Source organism: Rattus norvegicus, chromosome 1 (assembly GCF_021556685.1).
Source record: "Rattus norvegicus strain SHRSP/BbbUtx chromosome 1, alternate assembly SHRSP_T2T, whole genome shotgun sequence".
NCBI lineage: Eukaryota > Metazoa > Chordata > Mammalia > Rodentia > Muridae > Rattus > Rattus norvegicus.
In genome coordinates, this window is record NC_141534.1 from 175,995,164 (window position 1) to 176,013,646 (window position 18,483).

The window sequence follows — 18,483 nt, forward strand, 5'->3', positions numbered from 1 at the left end:
ATTGACCATATAATTGGTGACAAAACAGGCCTCAACAGATACAGGAAGATAGAAATAATCCCATGCATCCTATCAGATCACCATGGACTAACGCTAGTCTTCAATAACAACAAAAACGACAAAAGACCACATATACGTGGAAGTTGAACAATGCTCTACTCAATGATAACTTGGTTAAGAAAGGAATAAAGAAAGAAATTAAATACTTTTTAGAATTTAATGAAAATGAAGACACAACATACCCAAACTTATGGGACACAATGAAAGCAGTGCTAAGAGGAAAACTCATAGCTCTGAGTGTCTGCAGAAAGAAACTAGAGAGACCATATACTAGCAGCATGACAGCACACCTAAAAGCTCTAGAACAAAAAGAAGCAAATACACCCAAGAGGAGTCTATGGCAGGAAATAATCAAACTCAGAGCTGAAATCAACCAAATAGAAACAAAAGGGACTATACAAAGAATTAACAAAACCAGAAGCTGGTTCTTTGAGAAAGACAACAAGATAGATAAACCCTTAGCCAGACTAGCCAGAGGGCACAGAAAGAGTATCCAAATTAACAAAATCAGATATGAAAAGGGAGGCATAACAACAGAATCTGAGGACATACAAAAAACCATCAGATCCTACTACAAAAGCCTATATTCAACAAAATTGGGAATACCAATACTCTCCAAACTATTACACAAAATAGAAACAGAAGGAACACTACCCAATTCCTTTCATGAAGCCTCAATTATGCTTATACCTACACCACAGCAAGACCCAACAAAGAGAACTTCAGACCAATTTTCCTTATGAATAACAATATAAAAATACTCAATAAAATTCTCACAAACCAAATCCAAGAACACATCAAAACAATCATCCATCATGATCAAGTAAGCTTAATCCCAGGGATGTAGGGATGGTTCAATATACAGAAATCCACCAATATAATCCACTATATAAACAAACTCAAAGAAAAAAAACCACATGATCACCTCATTAGATGCTGAGAAAGAATTTGACAAAATTCAATACCTCTTCATGCTAAAAGTCTTGGAAAGATCAGAAATTCAAGGCCCATAACTAAATACAGTAAAAGCAATATACAGCAAACTGATAGCCAGCATCAAATTAAATGGAGAGAAACTTGAAGCAATCCCACTAAAATCAGGGATAGACAAGGCTGCCCACTCTCTCCTACCTATTCAGTATAGTACTCGATGTCCTAACCAGTGCAATCAGACAACAAAAGGAGGTAAAAGGGATACAAATTGGAAAGGAAGAAGTCAAAGTATCATTATTTGCAGATGATATAATATACTTAAGTGACCTCAAAAGTTCCACCAGAGAACTACTAAGCCTGATTAAACAACTTCAGCAAAGTGGCTGGATATAAAATTAACTCAAACAAATCAGTAGACTTCCTCTACCCAAAGGATAAACAGGCTGAGAAAGAAATTAGGGAAATGACACCCTTCGCAATAGTTACAAATAACATAAAATACCTTGGTGTAACTCTAACCAAGCAAGTGAAAGATCTGTATGACAAGAACTTCAAATCTCTGAAGAAAGAAATTGAAGATCTCAGAAGATGGAAAGGCCTCCCATGCTCATGGATTGGCAGGATTAATATAGTAAAAATGGCCATTTTGCTAAAAGCAATCTACAGATTCAATGCAATCCCCATCAAAATTCCAACTCAATTCTTCATAGAATTAGAAAGAGCAATTAGCAAATTCATTTGGAATAACAAAAGCCCAGGATAGAGAAATCTATCCTCAACAATAAAAGAACTTCTAGGGCAATCACCATCCCTGACCTCAAGCAGTATTACAGAGCAATAGAGATAGAAAAAAAAAGTGTATGGTATTGGTACAGAGACAGGCAGGTAGATCAATGGAATAGAACTGAAGACCCAGAACTGAACCCACACACCTATGGTCCCTTGATCTTTGACAAAGGAGCTAAAACCATCCAGTGGAAAAAAAGATAGCATTTTCAACAAATGGTGCTGGTTCAACTGGAGGTCAGCATGTAGAAGAATGCAGATTGACCCATTCTTATCACCATGTACAAAGGTTAAGTCCAAGTGGATCAAGGACCTCCACATCAAACCAGATACACTCAAACTAATAGAAGAAAAAGTGGGAAAGAGCCTCAAACACATGGGCACTGGAGAAAATTTCCTGAAAAGAACACCAATGGCTTATGGCCTAAGGTCAAGAATAAACAAATGGGACTTCACAAAATTGCAAAGTTTCTATAAGACAAAGAACACTGTCATTAAAACAAAATGGCAACCAACAGATTGGGAAAAGTCCTACATCCAATAGAGGGATAATATCCAATATATACAAAGAACTCAAGAAGTTAGACTCCAGAGAATCAAATAACCCTAATTAAAAATGGAAAAGTCCTACATCCAATAGAGGGATAATATCCAATATATACAAAGAACTCAAGAAGTTAGACTCCAGAGAATCAAATAACCCTAATTAAAAATGGGGTACAGAGCTAAACAGGGACTAAAACAACATCCAAAGAATATACATGGACATACCTATGGCTCCAGCTTCATATGTAGCAGAGGATGGCCTTGTTGGGTACCAATGAAAGGAGAAGCCCTTAGTCCTGCCAAGGCTAAATCCCCCAGTGTAGGGGAATGTCAGAGTAGGGAGGCAGGAAGGGGTAGGTAGATGGGTGGGGGAACACACTCATAGAAGAAGGGGGAGTGGGGATTATGTAGGGGCTTTATGGATGGGAAACTGGAATAGGGGACAACATTTGAAATGTAAATTAAAAAATCCAATTAAAAAATGTTTAAGGGGTTGGGGATTTAGCTCAGTAGTAGAGCACTTGCCTAGCAAGCGCAAGGCCCTGGGTTCGGTCCTCAGCTCCGGGAAAAAAAAAAAAGAAAAAAGAAAAAAGAAAAAAAATGTTTAAAAAAACCAAGTTTCTAAATGATATGAAAATGAAATGTTAATTTAGAAAGAATACATATAGTGTACCTAAACTGACAATTACATAAGATAAAAACATGTGGTCTATACATCAACAGCCAAAGTATAATCTATAAATATGAAATTGTCTGAGTCCTATTTGATGGAAACTTACCTCTCACCATTAGGTCCCACTCTGTTGATTAATTTTTCCATGGCTTCCTCTGTCTCTTTTAGTTTTTCTTGTAGTTGAACAAGCTCAAAGTTGGCTGAAAAAAACAAGTATGAGTCTAAGAACCATCATGGGCAATCCCCTAAACCCTTCCAAGAAATGGCTAGCTGAAATGATCTGAGGTAATCCAGACTTGCTCAGAGATTCAGACAGGGCTTCCCTTGCTAATACAATCAGCACAAACAAGGTACAGAGGTCTGAGGAGCAGGTGCAACAGGATATATATTCATTTAGGGGATGATAAACAAATTACTCCCCTTCCACACGGTAATCCAGCAGAGCCAACTAAAGAAAACATCCAGCACCAAAAGCACCCTGCTATTACCCCAGAGTAATCGCAGAAGGTAGACAATGGCTTGTGATCCAAACAATGCTCCTGGGTAAGATACTAAGCCTACACAGGACTACAAGTAAAGGATCAGGGCTCTTAGGTGATCCCTGTTTCCTGTACATAAGGTCTGGAAGTATCTAGGAATTAAGAGTGTCAGTGTTACATTTCTGTAAAAGAAAGTCCCAAACTGTGGTTGGGACCTCAATGCCTTTAAACAGTGTCAGTATAAAGTACACACACGCGCATGCCCTACACTGAAACACTAAGATACTAAAAACACAGCAAATAATACTCCAAATATGAAGTGAACTTTCAGATCATAGGAAAGGGAAATGCTGCAAATGTTGACGTTAAATTCCTAATACGTACCCAAGTGAACTAGCAGCCTTGTGCTAAAGCACAAGCAGCATTAGCCCTTTAAGGCCCAACATCCATTCACATTTGGGAAACGCTTTTGGGACACACCCACATACTCTTCCCTGCTTGTATCCCACTCCAACTCACTACCACTGAAGACAAGGGGTGGAGCACTTACTGATCTTCCGGTGGGTGTTTCCGGGTGGGGCAGTGGAGCAGTTCCGGTCCTCTGCAGTTTTCCCCTTTGAAAGCTGAGGATGAAGGAGGCAGAGCACATCAACAGCAGCTCAGAACCTCAAAGTCACGGAACACCTCATGTTAAATGAAAAAACAAAAAAAGCTAGGAGACAAAAATTAAGTCAGAAATCAAACCAAGTATCAACATTAGAGAACTGTCTTTTTAAAGCCACTGAAAGAGTCAAGAAGGTAAAAATGATTGACGCAAAGATTACAGCACACGGAAAGCAAAGTCCCCTCAGTCACCTGCCATACCATGCTCATCCAGCGGCAGGTACAGGGCACCGGAGGACAGTCTCATCTCCACGCAGACGGCCTGCAGAGTTCCTGGGCAAGAAGAAACTAACCTCCCCTCACTTATACTGAGGCATGAGTGTAAGGTGAGGCTTCTATACCTTAACACAGAGAACAAACCTATAACCTCAAAACCTGCCTAAAGGTGGGACTTATTTGGTTGTCTCCCTTAAAGGACCCAGCATGACTTCCCACAACCAGGAAATGTTGGGCTTAGTGTCTTGACATGACTAATTACAGAGATGACACCAGACACAGTATCCCACACACTGGCACCATTAAATATGGCCTCACAGTGGCTACTTGGAAACATTGGTGCCCATCCTATGAACAAGCTGCTTCTTAGAGCATCTTAATGGTCTATCAGCTTGCAAAGATGCCTAGTCTCTTATTCTTTTTCTCTGAATTAGAGTGCTGTTTGGATTATGAACTAGAAGATCCAAGTTCTAATCTTGGACCTACATTTTACTTGTAAACCAATCCTAAGATTTCTCTCTGTAAAACTGAGATGGCAGCAATCCTAGCTAGTTCACAAGGAGACGATGAGGCTTTCAAAGAAATAGTGGATTTGAAAGGGCTGCGTGACCCTAGCAGGGATTTACCAGAGGCAATGGTTTTATTACAATGACATTAGATTTTCACTGATATACACATATAAGATGCACATGTAAGACAATTTCACTTACCTTAAACAAAATGTACAGGATGTACAAAAAAATCCCGAAGCCATAGATTGGAATGATCTGGCCCATCAGTCCTCGTCCACTACCCCCTCCTCCAGCACCGCCTCCTGCTCCCTTGGCCTTTGCAAAGGCCTCTGCAAGATGAGACCTCTGGAAATGAGCCCCTGGTGTCTGACCATCTGAGGGTGCCGTGTGGTGATGCATCATAGGTGGAAAGCGGCCCAATTTTCCTGAGAAAATTAATTAATTGGTTTTTATCTCTTCTGTTTTATATATGCATTGAAGTTCAAATAACAAACATGTTTAAGGAAAACCAGGACATTGATTAGAAAGATCTGGGTTTCATATGGATACAGACCATGTTGTGATAATCTCTATTTGTCTCTTCCTTCTGGGTCCATAACTAAACTTCACTTCCCAGCCTCCTGTAGAGTTAAATGTGGCCCTGTGACAGAGTTCCAGTCAAAGAAACTTGGCCTATAAAGCTTCCCATAGGCTCAACTACATGGCCATTTTCCTTCTGTAGGATGGATACTAATGTCCAGGGAGACCTTGAAAGTCATATGTTGGAAATGCCAGAGCCTCCATTACCCTTGGTTCCTAAGTAACTGTGGCACAGGCCTCCACTGCTGCTACCCTGATAACGTGGAACCATCTGGTCCTGTTTGTGGAAGTGAGAAACAAGCTTCTATTGTGTGAGAGCCATTATATACGTTGGAGTCTATCTGTTACAGTGGTTAGCCACCCCTATCTAATACAAAAGGAAATGTAATGTTCTCGGGAGAGAACAGAACCAGAAGCTGGAAAGCCATCAGGATTCAGGCTGGCTATTTTCACATTCCAGCTCAAACTCTCTCCTCTCTATGGGACCATAGCCTTTCCCTTTGTTTCTTTGCTCACATCTTCAATCTCTTTCTTCAGATAACTCCTCTAATTTCTTTGTGCCTATAATAGAAGAGAGTCATTCCAAGCCTCTCAATTTGCAACTCCTTCAAGAAATAGCTAAGACTGGGCCTAATTCCAAATTCCTTAGAGGAAGATGGAGCACACAGCTTGGGGAGGAGGCAAGCATCCCTTTTTGAATTAGCTACAGCTGAGCCTCCAAGATTCATAGAGTAGAAACAGGGTCAAAGGCCCAACCTTAGAAGAACTGAGAGAAGAGGAGGTTTGTCATCCACTGTTCTGCATTTTTCCTCTTCCTACTTCTCCTTCCTCTTCCTCGTCCTCTTCCTCCTACACTTATTTACGTATGTATGCAGAAAATGCTGGGAATGAAACGCAGAGCCTCGGGGAGATCAGCCAGTGTGCTTAACTACTGAACCATCTCTAACAGAGGTAACACACTAAAGTATAGAACACCAGAGAACAGAACAACCTTAAAGAAATTCTAAAACTACAAATTTACTGAATTTGACTACAACAAAATTAAGGATTTCCATTCAATACAGAAGACCATGAACAGAATCTGGAAGAATGAAATCAAGGAAAAAAAACTCTAACATATAAAACTGATAAAGGACTAAATATCTATAACATAGAAGAGTCTGCCACTTAATGACATCATGTAAAATTCACAGCAAAAGGAACCAAAGACATGAGGAAGGGACTTACAGAAAGGGAGGCTTAAGTGGCTGCCAACACATACAATGATGAAACTCAAAGTAAGACAGTTCCTGGTCAGTAGTGAGTTATCAGTACTAACGGGTGTGCAAACTACAACAGTGACCAAAATGCTCAATTAGTGAGACAGGACTTTCTACCCAGCAGGATGGTGGAAAGTAGCAAAAGCTGGCCAAGATATGGGAAGGCAAGAATTTTCGAACACTGAGGTAAGAGTGCAAACACACAGCCACCCTGCTAAGTGCCTTGCCTGTATTCTGTGATACTATATACATAGGCTGGACGGTCCATTGGCCCCTCTCTGGTGGGTAAATCTGGGAGATGTTGTCAAATATGGTTATGTAGGTAGGCTAACTTACACACTATAGGTCTGTGAAGATATAGCAAGGTACTTCAAGCATCTGACCTCCATAACTGGAAATGAAAAACTGAAATGGAATTGATGCAAATACTGACTTCATGTTTTTAGAAACTGTGTTGTAAGAGTGTCTATACAGACAGGTAGCATACATCTATAAATCCAGCACTTGGAAAATGGGGCAGAGGAGTGTGGGTAAGGCTACCCTGGGCAACATAGCAAGATCCTGCCTCAAAAGTGGGAAAGGGAGCTGAGGACAGAAATTGTTCATTGGTAAAGAGCTGGCCTGCCATACCCAAGGCTCTAGACTAGATCCCCAGCATGGAAACAGGCAAACAGAGGCAAGATGGAAAGACAGAGCAAAGAAAGGGGACAGGAAGGCAAAGAATGCCTCCCTGCCCCCCTGCCTTGCCTTTCTTGCTGGCTGAGAGATGGCCTGCAGAGAAAAAAATTTGCTCTTTTGAGAGATTTCTCAAATAAGAGTGTTAAACAAGCTAATGAGCCATGCATGGGCAGATATCCCTTTAATTCCAGCACTAGAGAGGTGGAGGCAGGGGGAGCAGGAATTCAAAGTCATCCTTGGGTAAATAACCAGCTTGGGTTACAGGAGATACAGTCTCAAAAACAAACAAACAAAAAAGCAAAATAAAATAGGAGGGACAGAAAGAGAGATAGTAATAGACAGACAGAACTAATAACCATGCTTAAGTCCCAAATTTTTTTTCTTTTTTTTTTTTTTCTTTTTTTTTTTTGGAGCTGGGGACTGAACCCATGGCCTTGTGCTTGCTAGGCAAGCGCTCTACCACTGAGCTAAATCCCCAACCCTTTAAGTCCCAAATTTTAAATTTAACTTTATCACTGCTCCTTTCTCATCTCTGAACTGTATTTTCTGAGAAAATCATACACGCAGGTTTGTGGAGCATACTTATGATAAAAACACAAGCCTCAACCCTCACTGTACAGTAAGAACTATTTTGACCTTTTTTTTTTTTTGACCTATGTCTTCATCTTAAAAGCACTCTTTTTTTATAATTTGTAAATATGTACCACCTACCTAATAAGACACCTTTGAATAAAATTCCTTTGGACAAGAAGTCAGGACTAGGGGTGTAGTTCATTTGGCAAAGCAGCTGCCTAGCCGCACAAGGCTCCCCAGCACTATTCCCCCCAAAAGTATACCAGAATATTTCTGCTTAATCTTTTAAACTTAGATATCAATGACATCATTTGAACAAAGTAACTTCAAAAGCCACAAAACAACACACTACACAGGCACACAGAAGTAAAGCACTTAAATGTGACTTTCTTAAGAAGCCGGGCCACACACTGGGCTTATGAGTATCTTTTCTTAATAGACTCCCTTTTGCTTTATAGGATCCTGGCTACACCCAATGTGAGAGTATCTGTGAGGGAGCTTCTCAGGCTAAGCACTGACTGACCACAGCAATTCTGCATTGTCATTTCCTGCTGTGAATGATAATGTCATATAAGTTGAGCACACACATAATTACTTTGTACTTCTTTCAAGCAAATACAAAAGTATAAAGATTTAAAATAAAGACATCAGAGAAGGTACATATGACCCAAGTAAGGGAAGGGCATGTGGCTTGAGGCTCAGTAGGTAAAGTGCTTGCTTTGCAAGCTTGAGGCTGGAGTTTGATCCCTAAAACATGTATTTAAAAGCCAGGCATGGTGATGTGCATCTGTAATCTTAGTGATGGGGAAGTGGAGACAGGAGGATCCCTGGAGCGTGATGGCCAGCCAGCTAAGCCTACTTGACATGTTCTAGGCCAGTCAAGTACCTTATCTCAGAGAGAAGGAAGAAGGGATAGATAGATAGATAGATAGATAGATAGATAGATAGATAGATAGATAGATAGATAGATAGAGCCCAAGGAAGACAGCTGAGATTTCCAATGGCCTCCAAATATGTATCCATATACATGTGCACACAAATATATGGCCTTAAAAGAAAAGAATCTTTTGTGCTTGAAAAACAGACCATGAAGTGCTATGAACTGAGAGCTATCTTTAAGTGGACTCTGTCCTTAGGTAGAAGGAAGGGGGAACAAGGAGGTTAGATCATTAGCTATGGGGCATGGAAACTGCCTTCTGCCTTCTATCCTTTCTTACTCATGCTCTCTTTAATAATCTTCCTTTCCCTCCCAATACTGACTGTGCATGCCATGGAAGCTATGAAGGAAACTCTTCATCTCCAGAGTGGGTCAACCCAAGAATGGTGCCTTACATCTGTAATTCCAACATCTGAGAGGCCAAGGCAGCAAGATTGCCATGAGTTTGAGGGCAGCCTGGATACCCTAGTGGGTTCCAGGCTAGCCTGGGCTGTAAAGTGAGTCTATCTCAAAGCAGGAGAAAACTGAAATGATTCAAATAGGAGTACATCAGTGCCAGGGTTGAGTGAGAATGCCTCCCACGGGCTATTGAGTTGATGCTTTGTTACCAGGGAGGGGAACTCTTACAGGATTAGAAGGATTAGGAGGTATGGCCTTGTTGAAGGAAGTGTGTCACTAGGGGTATGCTTTGAGGTTTGAAAAGCCCATGCCAGACCTAGTCTCCCTCTCTGCTGTCTACAGATCTGGGATGTAGAGTTTTCAGCTGCTTCTCTAACACCATGTCTACCAGCATGCCACCATGCTTCCCACCATCATGGTGACAATGAACTAAGCTTCTGAAACTGTAAGTAAGCCTTGGTTAAATACCTTCTTTTATGAGTTGCCATGGTGGTGGTGTCTCCTCACAGCACTAGCACACTGACTGAGAGAGCAAAGGAAGCACAACGTTGGGTAAAGAAATGACCAAGCCATGAGCTCTTGTTTTGGGTGCTGATGACTATCTCTTTTACACTGAAGAATCATATTAATGATGATTGTTGGTTTCAAGGTTATTAGACAATGCCCCCCACCTCCAGACAGGGTTTCTCTGTGTAGCCCTGACAGTCTGGAACTCACTCTTTAGACCAGGCTGCCCTCAAACTCAGATTCACATGCCTCTGCCTCCTGAGTGCTGGGATTAAAGGTGTGTGCCACCACTGCCCAGCTATGCATTTTGTTAAAGCGCCTAGCCACTGAGATTAGCCCCCAGAACCCATGGAAAAGACGTAAGGAGATACCTGACACCACAAAGTTTTTCTCTGACCTTTCATACTTGCTAGGCATGAGAGAGTCCCACCTCTTTCTGTTTCTTTCTTGCTCTTTCTGTTTCTCTGTCTCTGTCTCTGTCTCTGTCTCTGTCTTTGTCTCTCTCTCTCTGTTTCTCTCTCTCTCTCTTTCATGTGCACACACATATACACACACTCACATACAACTAAGTTTAAAATGATATAAAACTGGGTTCGGTCCTCAGCTCCAAAAAAAATGATATAAAAAATAAAAATGATAATAAATTCTCCCATTTACCTGTTGTCCTGATAATTTTATGAACTGCGTCTGCTCCTTAAAAGTTTGAAAAATTGCTCACAACCATCTGCAACGGGATCCAATGCCCTCCTCTGGTGTGTCTGAAGTCAGCTACAGTGTATTCGTACACAGTAAATAAATAAACCTTTAAAAAGAAAGTTTGAAAAATATTTTGTTTTACTAGGTCCTAGCACTTTTAATAAACTATATTTCTTGGTTAATTTTGAATTTTATATTAAAAATATCAGTCTTATAAATGTATTCTTCCTTAGAATATTTTATACATTTCATCAAAACATATAGAAGTAGCTCAAAGGTTATGTAGTTTTTCTCTACATTTTTTCAAATTATTTCATTACTAATTCTGGGTATTTACATTGTCTTTAGCTTCCCCAGGGATTTTCTATCAAAAAATTCAGCTCTTGTATATGCTTGCTAAATCTTTAACTCTAGTTTTAACATTCACGGGATTTTTGTCTTTCTCAGACCTACTGTATGTACATAATTTCTACCAATGAGTATTTTATTCACTTATATTTATTCTTTCTAGTATAATGTTAGCATTCAAGGACTTAGATTGCTGTGTTAATAGATCTTTGGCTACTTTTCAAAATGAAATTTTGTTTCTTAGATGCTTTAAATTTGAACATATTATTTTATTGCTTTTTATTCATTATAAAATTTCAAGCAGTACAAGCTTATGTAACTAAATTCTCTTCTCAACCATATCTGTAGCCAATTCTACAATGCTACCTAGCAATAGCCTATTCTTTCATATATTTTTTTAAAGAATTATTTATTTTCTGTATATGAGTACACTGTAGCTGTCTTCAGACACACCAGAAGAGGGCATCAGATCCTACTTCAGGTAAGCCACCATGTGGTTGCTGGGAATTGAACTCAGGACCTCTGGAAGAGCAGTCAGTGCTCTTAATCACTGAGCCATCTCTCCAGCCCCCTCCTTTCAGTTATTTTTAAACATATCAATACACGCTACATTTCTGAAGACTGAAATGTCCCTTTTCAGGCTACATCCTTGCCTGCATGTGTTAGGTATTTATCTATGAGAGATTTCAAGGACTTGTTCTCCTGGGTTAAGGCACACATTTAAATTTACCAAGAATTCTCTAATTTCGCGCCACAAAAGACTATATGGGTTCACACACAGGGGTGTGGCTGATCTTGATAAATCATCAATATCTTCATTTATAGTTTGCTCTCCAGTATTTAAGCAGACCAGCTTTCATTTCTAATAGACCTTTTTCCCCCTATTGCTATTAGGGGTTGTTAATCCTTTTATTGTTGTTTCGAATTTTCTTGTGCTAATTCAATACAAAATAAGATTTGTAAACATTTTACTTTTAAATTGCATTGAGATTTTTCTCTTAAATTTGTACAGGTAAACTATAGCATGCACAAAGCACCATAATAAGATTTTTTCCTTAGACTAAAAATGCTAGTATATTTTTATATGTGATATTTTACTATTTTATTATACATACGGTCTTCCTTGTTATTTATTTAAAGCTAAAAAACAATTATTACGATTTTAACTTTCTATATTGATAATGGTTTCTGTTTAGTTAAAAATCTCTATCCCAAAATTATACAATGCAAAAATGTAAAGACAGTATATAGAAAAGCATTCTTTCTCTTGATACAAATAGACTAGATTTAATGTATGTAGCAACGTGCTTTTAAACTCTTTTACTGCTCTATAGGCCTTTTAAAATGACATAAAAATTAAAATCAGATAATGAGGTTAAAGACATTGCTTTATATTATTTTAAACTGCAAACTAATGATGCTATTAAGCTCTCTTGGCCATGAAAACTTATTAGACATGCACTTTGTTTAAGAGTCTCCCTAGGTAGAAAGGAAAAGAGCCATAAACAAAATAGCATGAACTTCCCTTGTGGAACAATGTTGATAAAGGGCACCATGTCCACAACAAAGAGACAACAAGCAAGCAATCACCATGGTTTTCATTACTACAGGATTCCACCTTTAAACACTAAAGGATACAAACATTTCAAAAAGAAGAGAGCGCCATCAAATGGGGTCACTGCTGAAGGAAATGAAAGACTAAGAACCCTGCCAGGTGAGTTTGACACCATTAAGGAAGAAACAGAAGTTAAGGAAAGGGTGGTAGATATTGGAAGACTTTGCACACCACTGTGCAGTACCCTGGATCTTAGGTCAGGAAACCACATAATGAGAAAGGCACTTGAGGGGAATTAATCTAGCAGCTGAATATAGGGATATAAAAGAGAAAGTAGGATCTGGGGGAAATAGCAGAAAGGCATTACAGTAAGTTAGCGGTACCAGAGGTGCCAGAGGCGATGGCTGGAGCTGTAAACAAGGACAGGCCCAAGACTATCACCATGTAATCAGCAGAAGCATTTAATATCAAACCTACCAGAGATCTGGGAAAGATTTAGTTTTCTAGGAGAAGAAAATGAAGGACTGAGAGGCTCATGGTTAGGTTAAAGCTGAGTTCACTTGTATCTGAGGCATTGGTGGGATATAGCTAGAAATGTTTGACTGCAATCAAATTGAGCAGTAACTCTGTTCAACCTAAGTGGCAAAGCTGGAAAACTGGATGAACTCTTCTCAGTCCCCAAAAGCCTGGAGGAACATGTATCCTTACACAAAAGGGGATGGAGAGAAAAAGAAAACTAAATGATCAAAGACAAACAAAAGCAAACCAATGTCATAAAAGTCAGAGAAAAGGCTACTGAAAAGACTAGAAGAATAAACTGATTGAAAGTGGGGTGTGAATGTACTTACAATCTCAGTCCTCATAGAGGCAGGGGGATGGAGAGTCCCAGGGGAACTGTCCTGTCCTGCCACTGTGGGCTGTGCAGTGAGACAGTTTCAAAAACAAAACCAAGCTTCCTGGTTGCTGCCGCCACGGAGAGCTCATAAGCAACACCCCACAAGCAAACTTGAGCTTCGGGACCGCAGGTAAGACCAACTTTTCTGCTGCAACCGACCTGCCTGATGTCCTTGGGACACACAGAGGCAAAATTCCTCTAGGACCGGACACTTCCAGTTTTTAGCTGGAGTCCCAATCTCTCGCTCCCTGCCTCCAGCTCACTGCTCCCAAACCCCGAGGGAGAGAGAGTTCACTGCGAGACAGGTGGGCACTCCTGAGACTGCAGAGCGGAAGAGACCACCAACACTGCCCACTCCTGCCCACATCCCTGGCCCAAGAGGAAACTGTATACGGCCTCTGGGTTCCCTTGGATAAGGGCACAGGAGCAGGAAATCCGCTGTGTCTGAGACACCGCCGGAACCTGAAGGGACCGACCGGATAAACAGTTCTCTGCACCCAAATCCTGTGGGAGGGAGAGCTAAACCTTCAGAGAGGCAGACACGCCTGGGAAACCAGAAAAGTCTACACTCGGCCCACATCTCTGTCTCAAGAGGAAAACACCAAACGCCATCTGGAACCCTGGTGCACGGAAGCTCCCAGAAAGGGTGGCGCAGATCTTCCTGGTTGCTGCTTCTGCGGAGAGCTCATCAGCAACACCCCACGAGCAAACTTGAGCCACGGGACCGCAGGTAAGACCAACTTTTCTGCTGCAAGCAACCTGCCTGGTGAACTCAAAACACAGGCCCACTGGAACAGCTGAAGACCTGTAGATAGGAAAAACTACACGCCCAAAAGCAGAACACTCTGTCCCCATAACTGGCTGAAAGAAAACAGGAAAACAGGTCTACAGCACTCGTGACACACAGGCTTATAGGACAGTCTAGCCACTGTCAGAAATAGCAGAACAAAGTAACACTAGAGATAATCTGATCGCGAGAGGCAAACGCAGGAATCCAAGCAACAGAAACCAAGACTACATGGCATCATTGGAGCCCAATTCTCCCACCAAAGCAAACACGGAATATCCAAACACACCAGAAAAGCAAGATCTAGTTTCAAAATCATATTTGATCATGATGCTGGAGGACTTCAAGAAAGACGGGAAGAACTCCCTTAGAGAAACACAGGAATACTTAAATAAACAAGTAGAAGCCTACAGAGAGGAATCACAAAAATCCCTGAAAGAATTCCAGGAAAACACAATCAAACAGTTGAAGGAATTAAAAATGGAAATAGAAGCAATCAAGAAAGAACACATGGAAACAACCCTGGATATAGAAAACCAAAAGAAGAGACAAGGACCCGTAGATACAAGCTTCACCAAAAGAATACAAGAGATAGAAGAGAGAATCTCAGGAACAGAAGATTTCATAGAAATCATCAACTCAACAGTCAAAGATAATGTAAAGCGGAAAAAGCTACTGGTCCAAAACATATAGGAAATCCAGGACTCAATGAGAAGATCAAACCTAAGGATAATAGGTATAGAAGAGAGTGAAGACACCCAGCTCAAAGGACCAGTAAATATCTTCAACAAAATCATAGAAGAAAACTTCCCTAACCTAAACAAAGAGATATCCATAGGCATACAAGAAGCCTACAGAACTCCAAATAGATTGGACCAGAAAAGAAACACCTCCCATCACATAATAGTCAAAACACCAAATGCACAAAATAAAGAAAGAATATTAAAAGCAGTAAGGGAAAAAGGTCCAGTAACATATAAAGGCAGACCTATCAGAATCACACCAGACTTTTCGCCACAGACTATGAAAGCCAGAAGATCCTGGACAGATGTCATACAGACCCTAAGAGAACACAAATGCCAGCCCAGGTTACTGTATCCAGCAAAACTCTCAATTAACATAGATGGAGAAACCAAGATATTCCATGACAAAACCAAATTTACACAATATCTTTCTACAAATCCAGCACTACAAAGGATAATAAATGGTAAAACCCAACATAAGGAGGCAAGCTACACCCTAGAAAAAGCAAGAAACTAATCGTCTTGGCAACAAAACGAAGAGAAGAAAAGCACACAAACATAACCTCACATCCAAATATGAATATAACAGGAAGCAATAATCACTATTCCTTAATATTTCTCAATATCAATGGTCTCAACTCCCCAATAAAAAGACATAGATTAACAAACTGGATACACAATGAGGACCCTGCATTCTGCTGCCTACAGGAAACACACCTCAGAGACAAAGACAGACACTACCTCAGAGTGAAAGGCTGGAAAACAACTTTCCAAGCAAATGGTCAGAAGAAGCAAGCTGGAGTAGCCATTCTAATATCAAATAAAATCAATTTTCAACTAAAAGTCATCAAAAAAGATAAGGAAGGACACTTCATATTCATCAAAGGAAAAATCCACCAAGATGAACTCTCAATCCTAAATATCTCTGCCCCAAATACAAGGGCACCTACATACGTAAAAGAAACTTTACTAAAGCTCAAAACACACATTGAACCTCACAAACTAATAGTAGGAGATTTCAACACCCCACTCTCATCAATGGACAGATCATGGAAACAGAAATTAAAGAGACATAGACAGACTAAGAGAAGTCATGAACAAAATGGATTTAACAGATATTTATAGAACATTCTATCCTAAAGCAAAAGGATATACCTTCTTCTCAGCTCCTCATGGTACTTTCTCCAAAATTGACCATATAATTGGTCAAAGAACGGGCCTCAACAGGTACAGAAAGATAGAAATAATCCCATGCGTGCTATCAGACCACCACGGCCTAAAACTGGTCTTCAATAACAATAAGGGAAGAACGCCCACATATACGTGGAAGTTGAACAATGCTCTACTCAACGATAACCTGGTCAAGGAAGAAATAAAGAAAGAAATTAAAGACTTTTTAGAATTTAATGAAAATGAAGGTACAACATACCCAAACTTATGGGACACAATGAAAGCTGTGCTAAGAGGACAACTCATAGCTCTGAGTGCCTGCAGAAAGAAACGGGAGAGAGCATATGTCAGCAGCTTGACAGCACACCTAAAAGCTCTAGAACAAAAAGAAGCAAATACACCCAGGAGGAGTAGAAGACAGGAAATAATCAAACTCAAAGCTGAAATCAGCCAAGTAGAAACAAAAAGGACCATAGGAAGAATCAACAGAACCAAAAGTTGGTTCTTTGAGAAAATCAAGAAGATAGATAAACCCTTAGCCAGACTAACGAGAGGACACAGAGAGTGTGTCCAAATTAACAAAATCAGAAATGAAAAGGGAGACATAACTACAGATTCAGAGGAAGTTCAAAAAATCATCAGATCTTACTATAAAAGCCTATATTCAACAAAACTTGAAAATCTGCAGGAAATGGACAATTTCCTAGACAGATACCAGGTACCGAAGTTAAATCAGGAACAGATAAACCAGTTAAACAACCCCATAACTCCTAAGGAAATAGAAGCAGTCATTAAAGGTCTCCCAACCAAAAGGAGCCCAGGTCCATACGGGTTTAGTGCAGAATTCTATCAGACCTTCATAGAAGACCTCATACCAATATTATCCAAACTATTCCACAAAATTGAAACAGGTGGATCACTACCGAATTCCTTCTATGAAGCCACAATTACTCTTATACCTAAACCACACAAAGACCCAACAAAGAAAGAGAACTTCAGACCAATTTCCCTTATGAATATCGACGCAAAAGTACTCAATAAGATTCTGGCAAACCGAATCCAAGAGCACATCAAAACAATCATCCACCATGATCAAGTAGGCTTCATCCCAGGCATGCAGGGATGGTTTAATATACGGAAAACCATCAACGTGATCCATTATATAAACAAACTGAAAGAACAAAACCACATGATCATTTCATTAGATGCTGAGAAAGAATTTGACAAAATTCAACACCCCTTCATGATAAAAGTCCTGGAAAGAATAGGAATTCAAGGCCCATACCTAAACATAGTAAAAGCCATATACAGCAAACCAGTTGCTAACATTAAACTAAATGGAGAGAAACTTGAAGCAATCCCACTAAAATCAGGGACTAAACAAGGCTGCCCACTCTCTCCCTACTTATTTAATATAGTTCTTGAAGTTCTAGCCAGAGCAATCAGACAACAAAGGGAAATCAAGGGGATTCAGATTGGTATAGAAGAAGTCAAAAATATCACTATTTGCAGATGATATGATAGTATATTTAAGTGATCCCAAAAGTTCCACCAGAGATCTACTAAAGCTGATAAACAACTTCAGCAAAGTGGCTGGGTATAAAATCAACTCAAATAAATCAGTAGCCTTCCTCTACACAAAAGAGAAACAAGCCGAGAAAGAAATTAGGGAAACGACACCCTTCATAATAGACCCAAACAATATAAAGTACCTCAGTGTGACTTTAACCAAGCAAGTAAAAGATCTGTATAATAAGAACTTCAAGACTCTGAAGAACGAAATTGAAGAAGACCTCAGAAGATGGAAAGATCTCCCATGCTCATGGGTTGGCAGGATTAATATAGTAAAAATGGCCATTTTACCAAAAGCGATCTACAGATTCAATGCAATCCCCATCAAAATACCAATCCAATTCTTCAAAGAGCTAGACAGAACAATTTGCAAATTCATCTGGAATAACAAAAAACCCAGGATAGCTAAAACTATCCTCAACAATAAAAGGACTTCAGAGGGAATCACTACCCCTGAACTCAAGCAATATTACAGAGCAATAGTGATAAAAACTGCATGGTATTGGTACAGAGACAGACAGATAGACCAATGGAACAGAATTGAAGACCCAGAAATGAACCCACACACCTATGGGCACCTGATTTTTGACAAAGGAGCCAAAACCATTCAATGGAAAAAAGATAGCATTTTCAGCAAATGGTGCTGGTTCAACTGGAGGTCAACATGTAGAAGAATGCAAATCGATCCATGCTTATCACCCTGTACAAAGCTTAAGTCCAAGTGGATCAAGGGCCTCCACATCAAACCAGATACACTCAAACTAATAGAAGAAAAACTAGGGCAGCATCTCGAACACATGGGCACTGGAAAAAATTTCCTGAACAAAACACCAATGGCTTATGCTCTAAGATCAAGAATCGACAAATGGAATCTCATAAAACTGCAAAGCTTCTGTAAGGCAAAGGACACTGTGGTT

General features: G+C 40.0%; 1 protein-coding gene across 4 annotated transcripts in view; it reads right to left on the minus strand.

Moving 5' to 3' along the window:
- The window catches only part of Ric3 (RIC3 acetylcholine receptor chaperone), a 55,731-nt gene that overhangs the window by 21,839 nt on the left and 15,409 nt on the right, over positions 1-18,483 (minus strand). For 2 of the 4 annotated variants that reach the window (XM_087591145.1, XM_087591141.1), the window contains exons 1-4: positions 10,458-10,602; positions 5,067-5,293; positions 4,028-4,100; positions 3,105-3,198 (exon numbers count right to left, since the gene is read on the minus strand). In XM_087591145.1, coding sequence (XP_087447271.1) covers positions 3,105-3,198; positions 4,028-4,100; positions 5,067-5,270 — 371 coding nt within the window. In that variant the 5' untranslated portion in view covers positions 5,271-5,293; positions 10,458-10,602. 4 annotated transcript variants of the gene reach the window in all.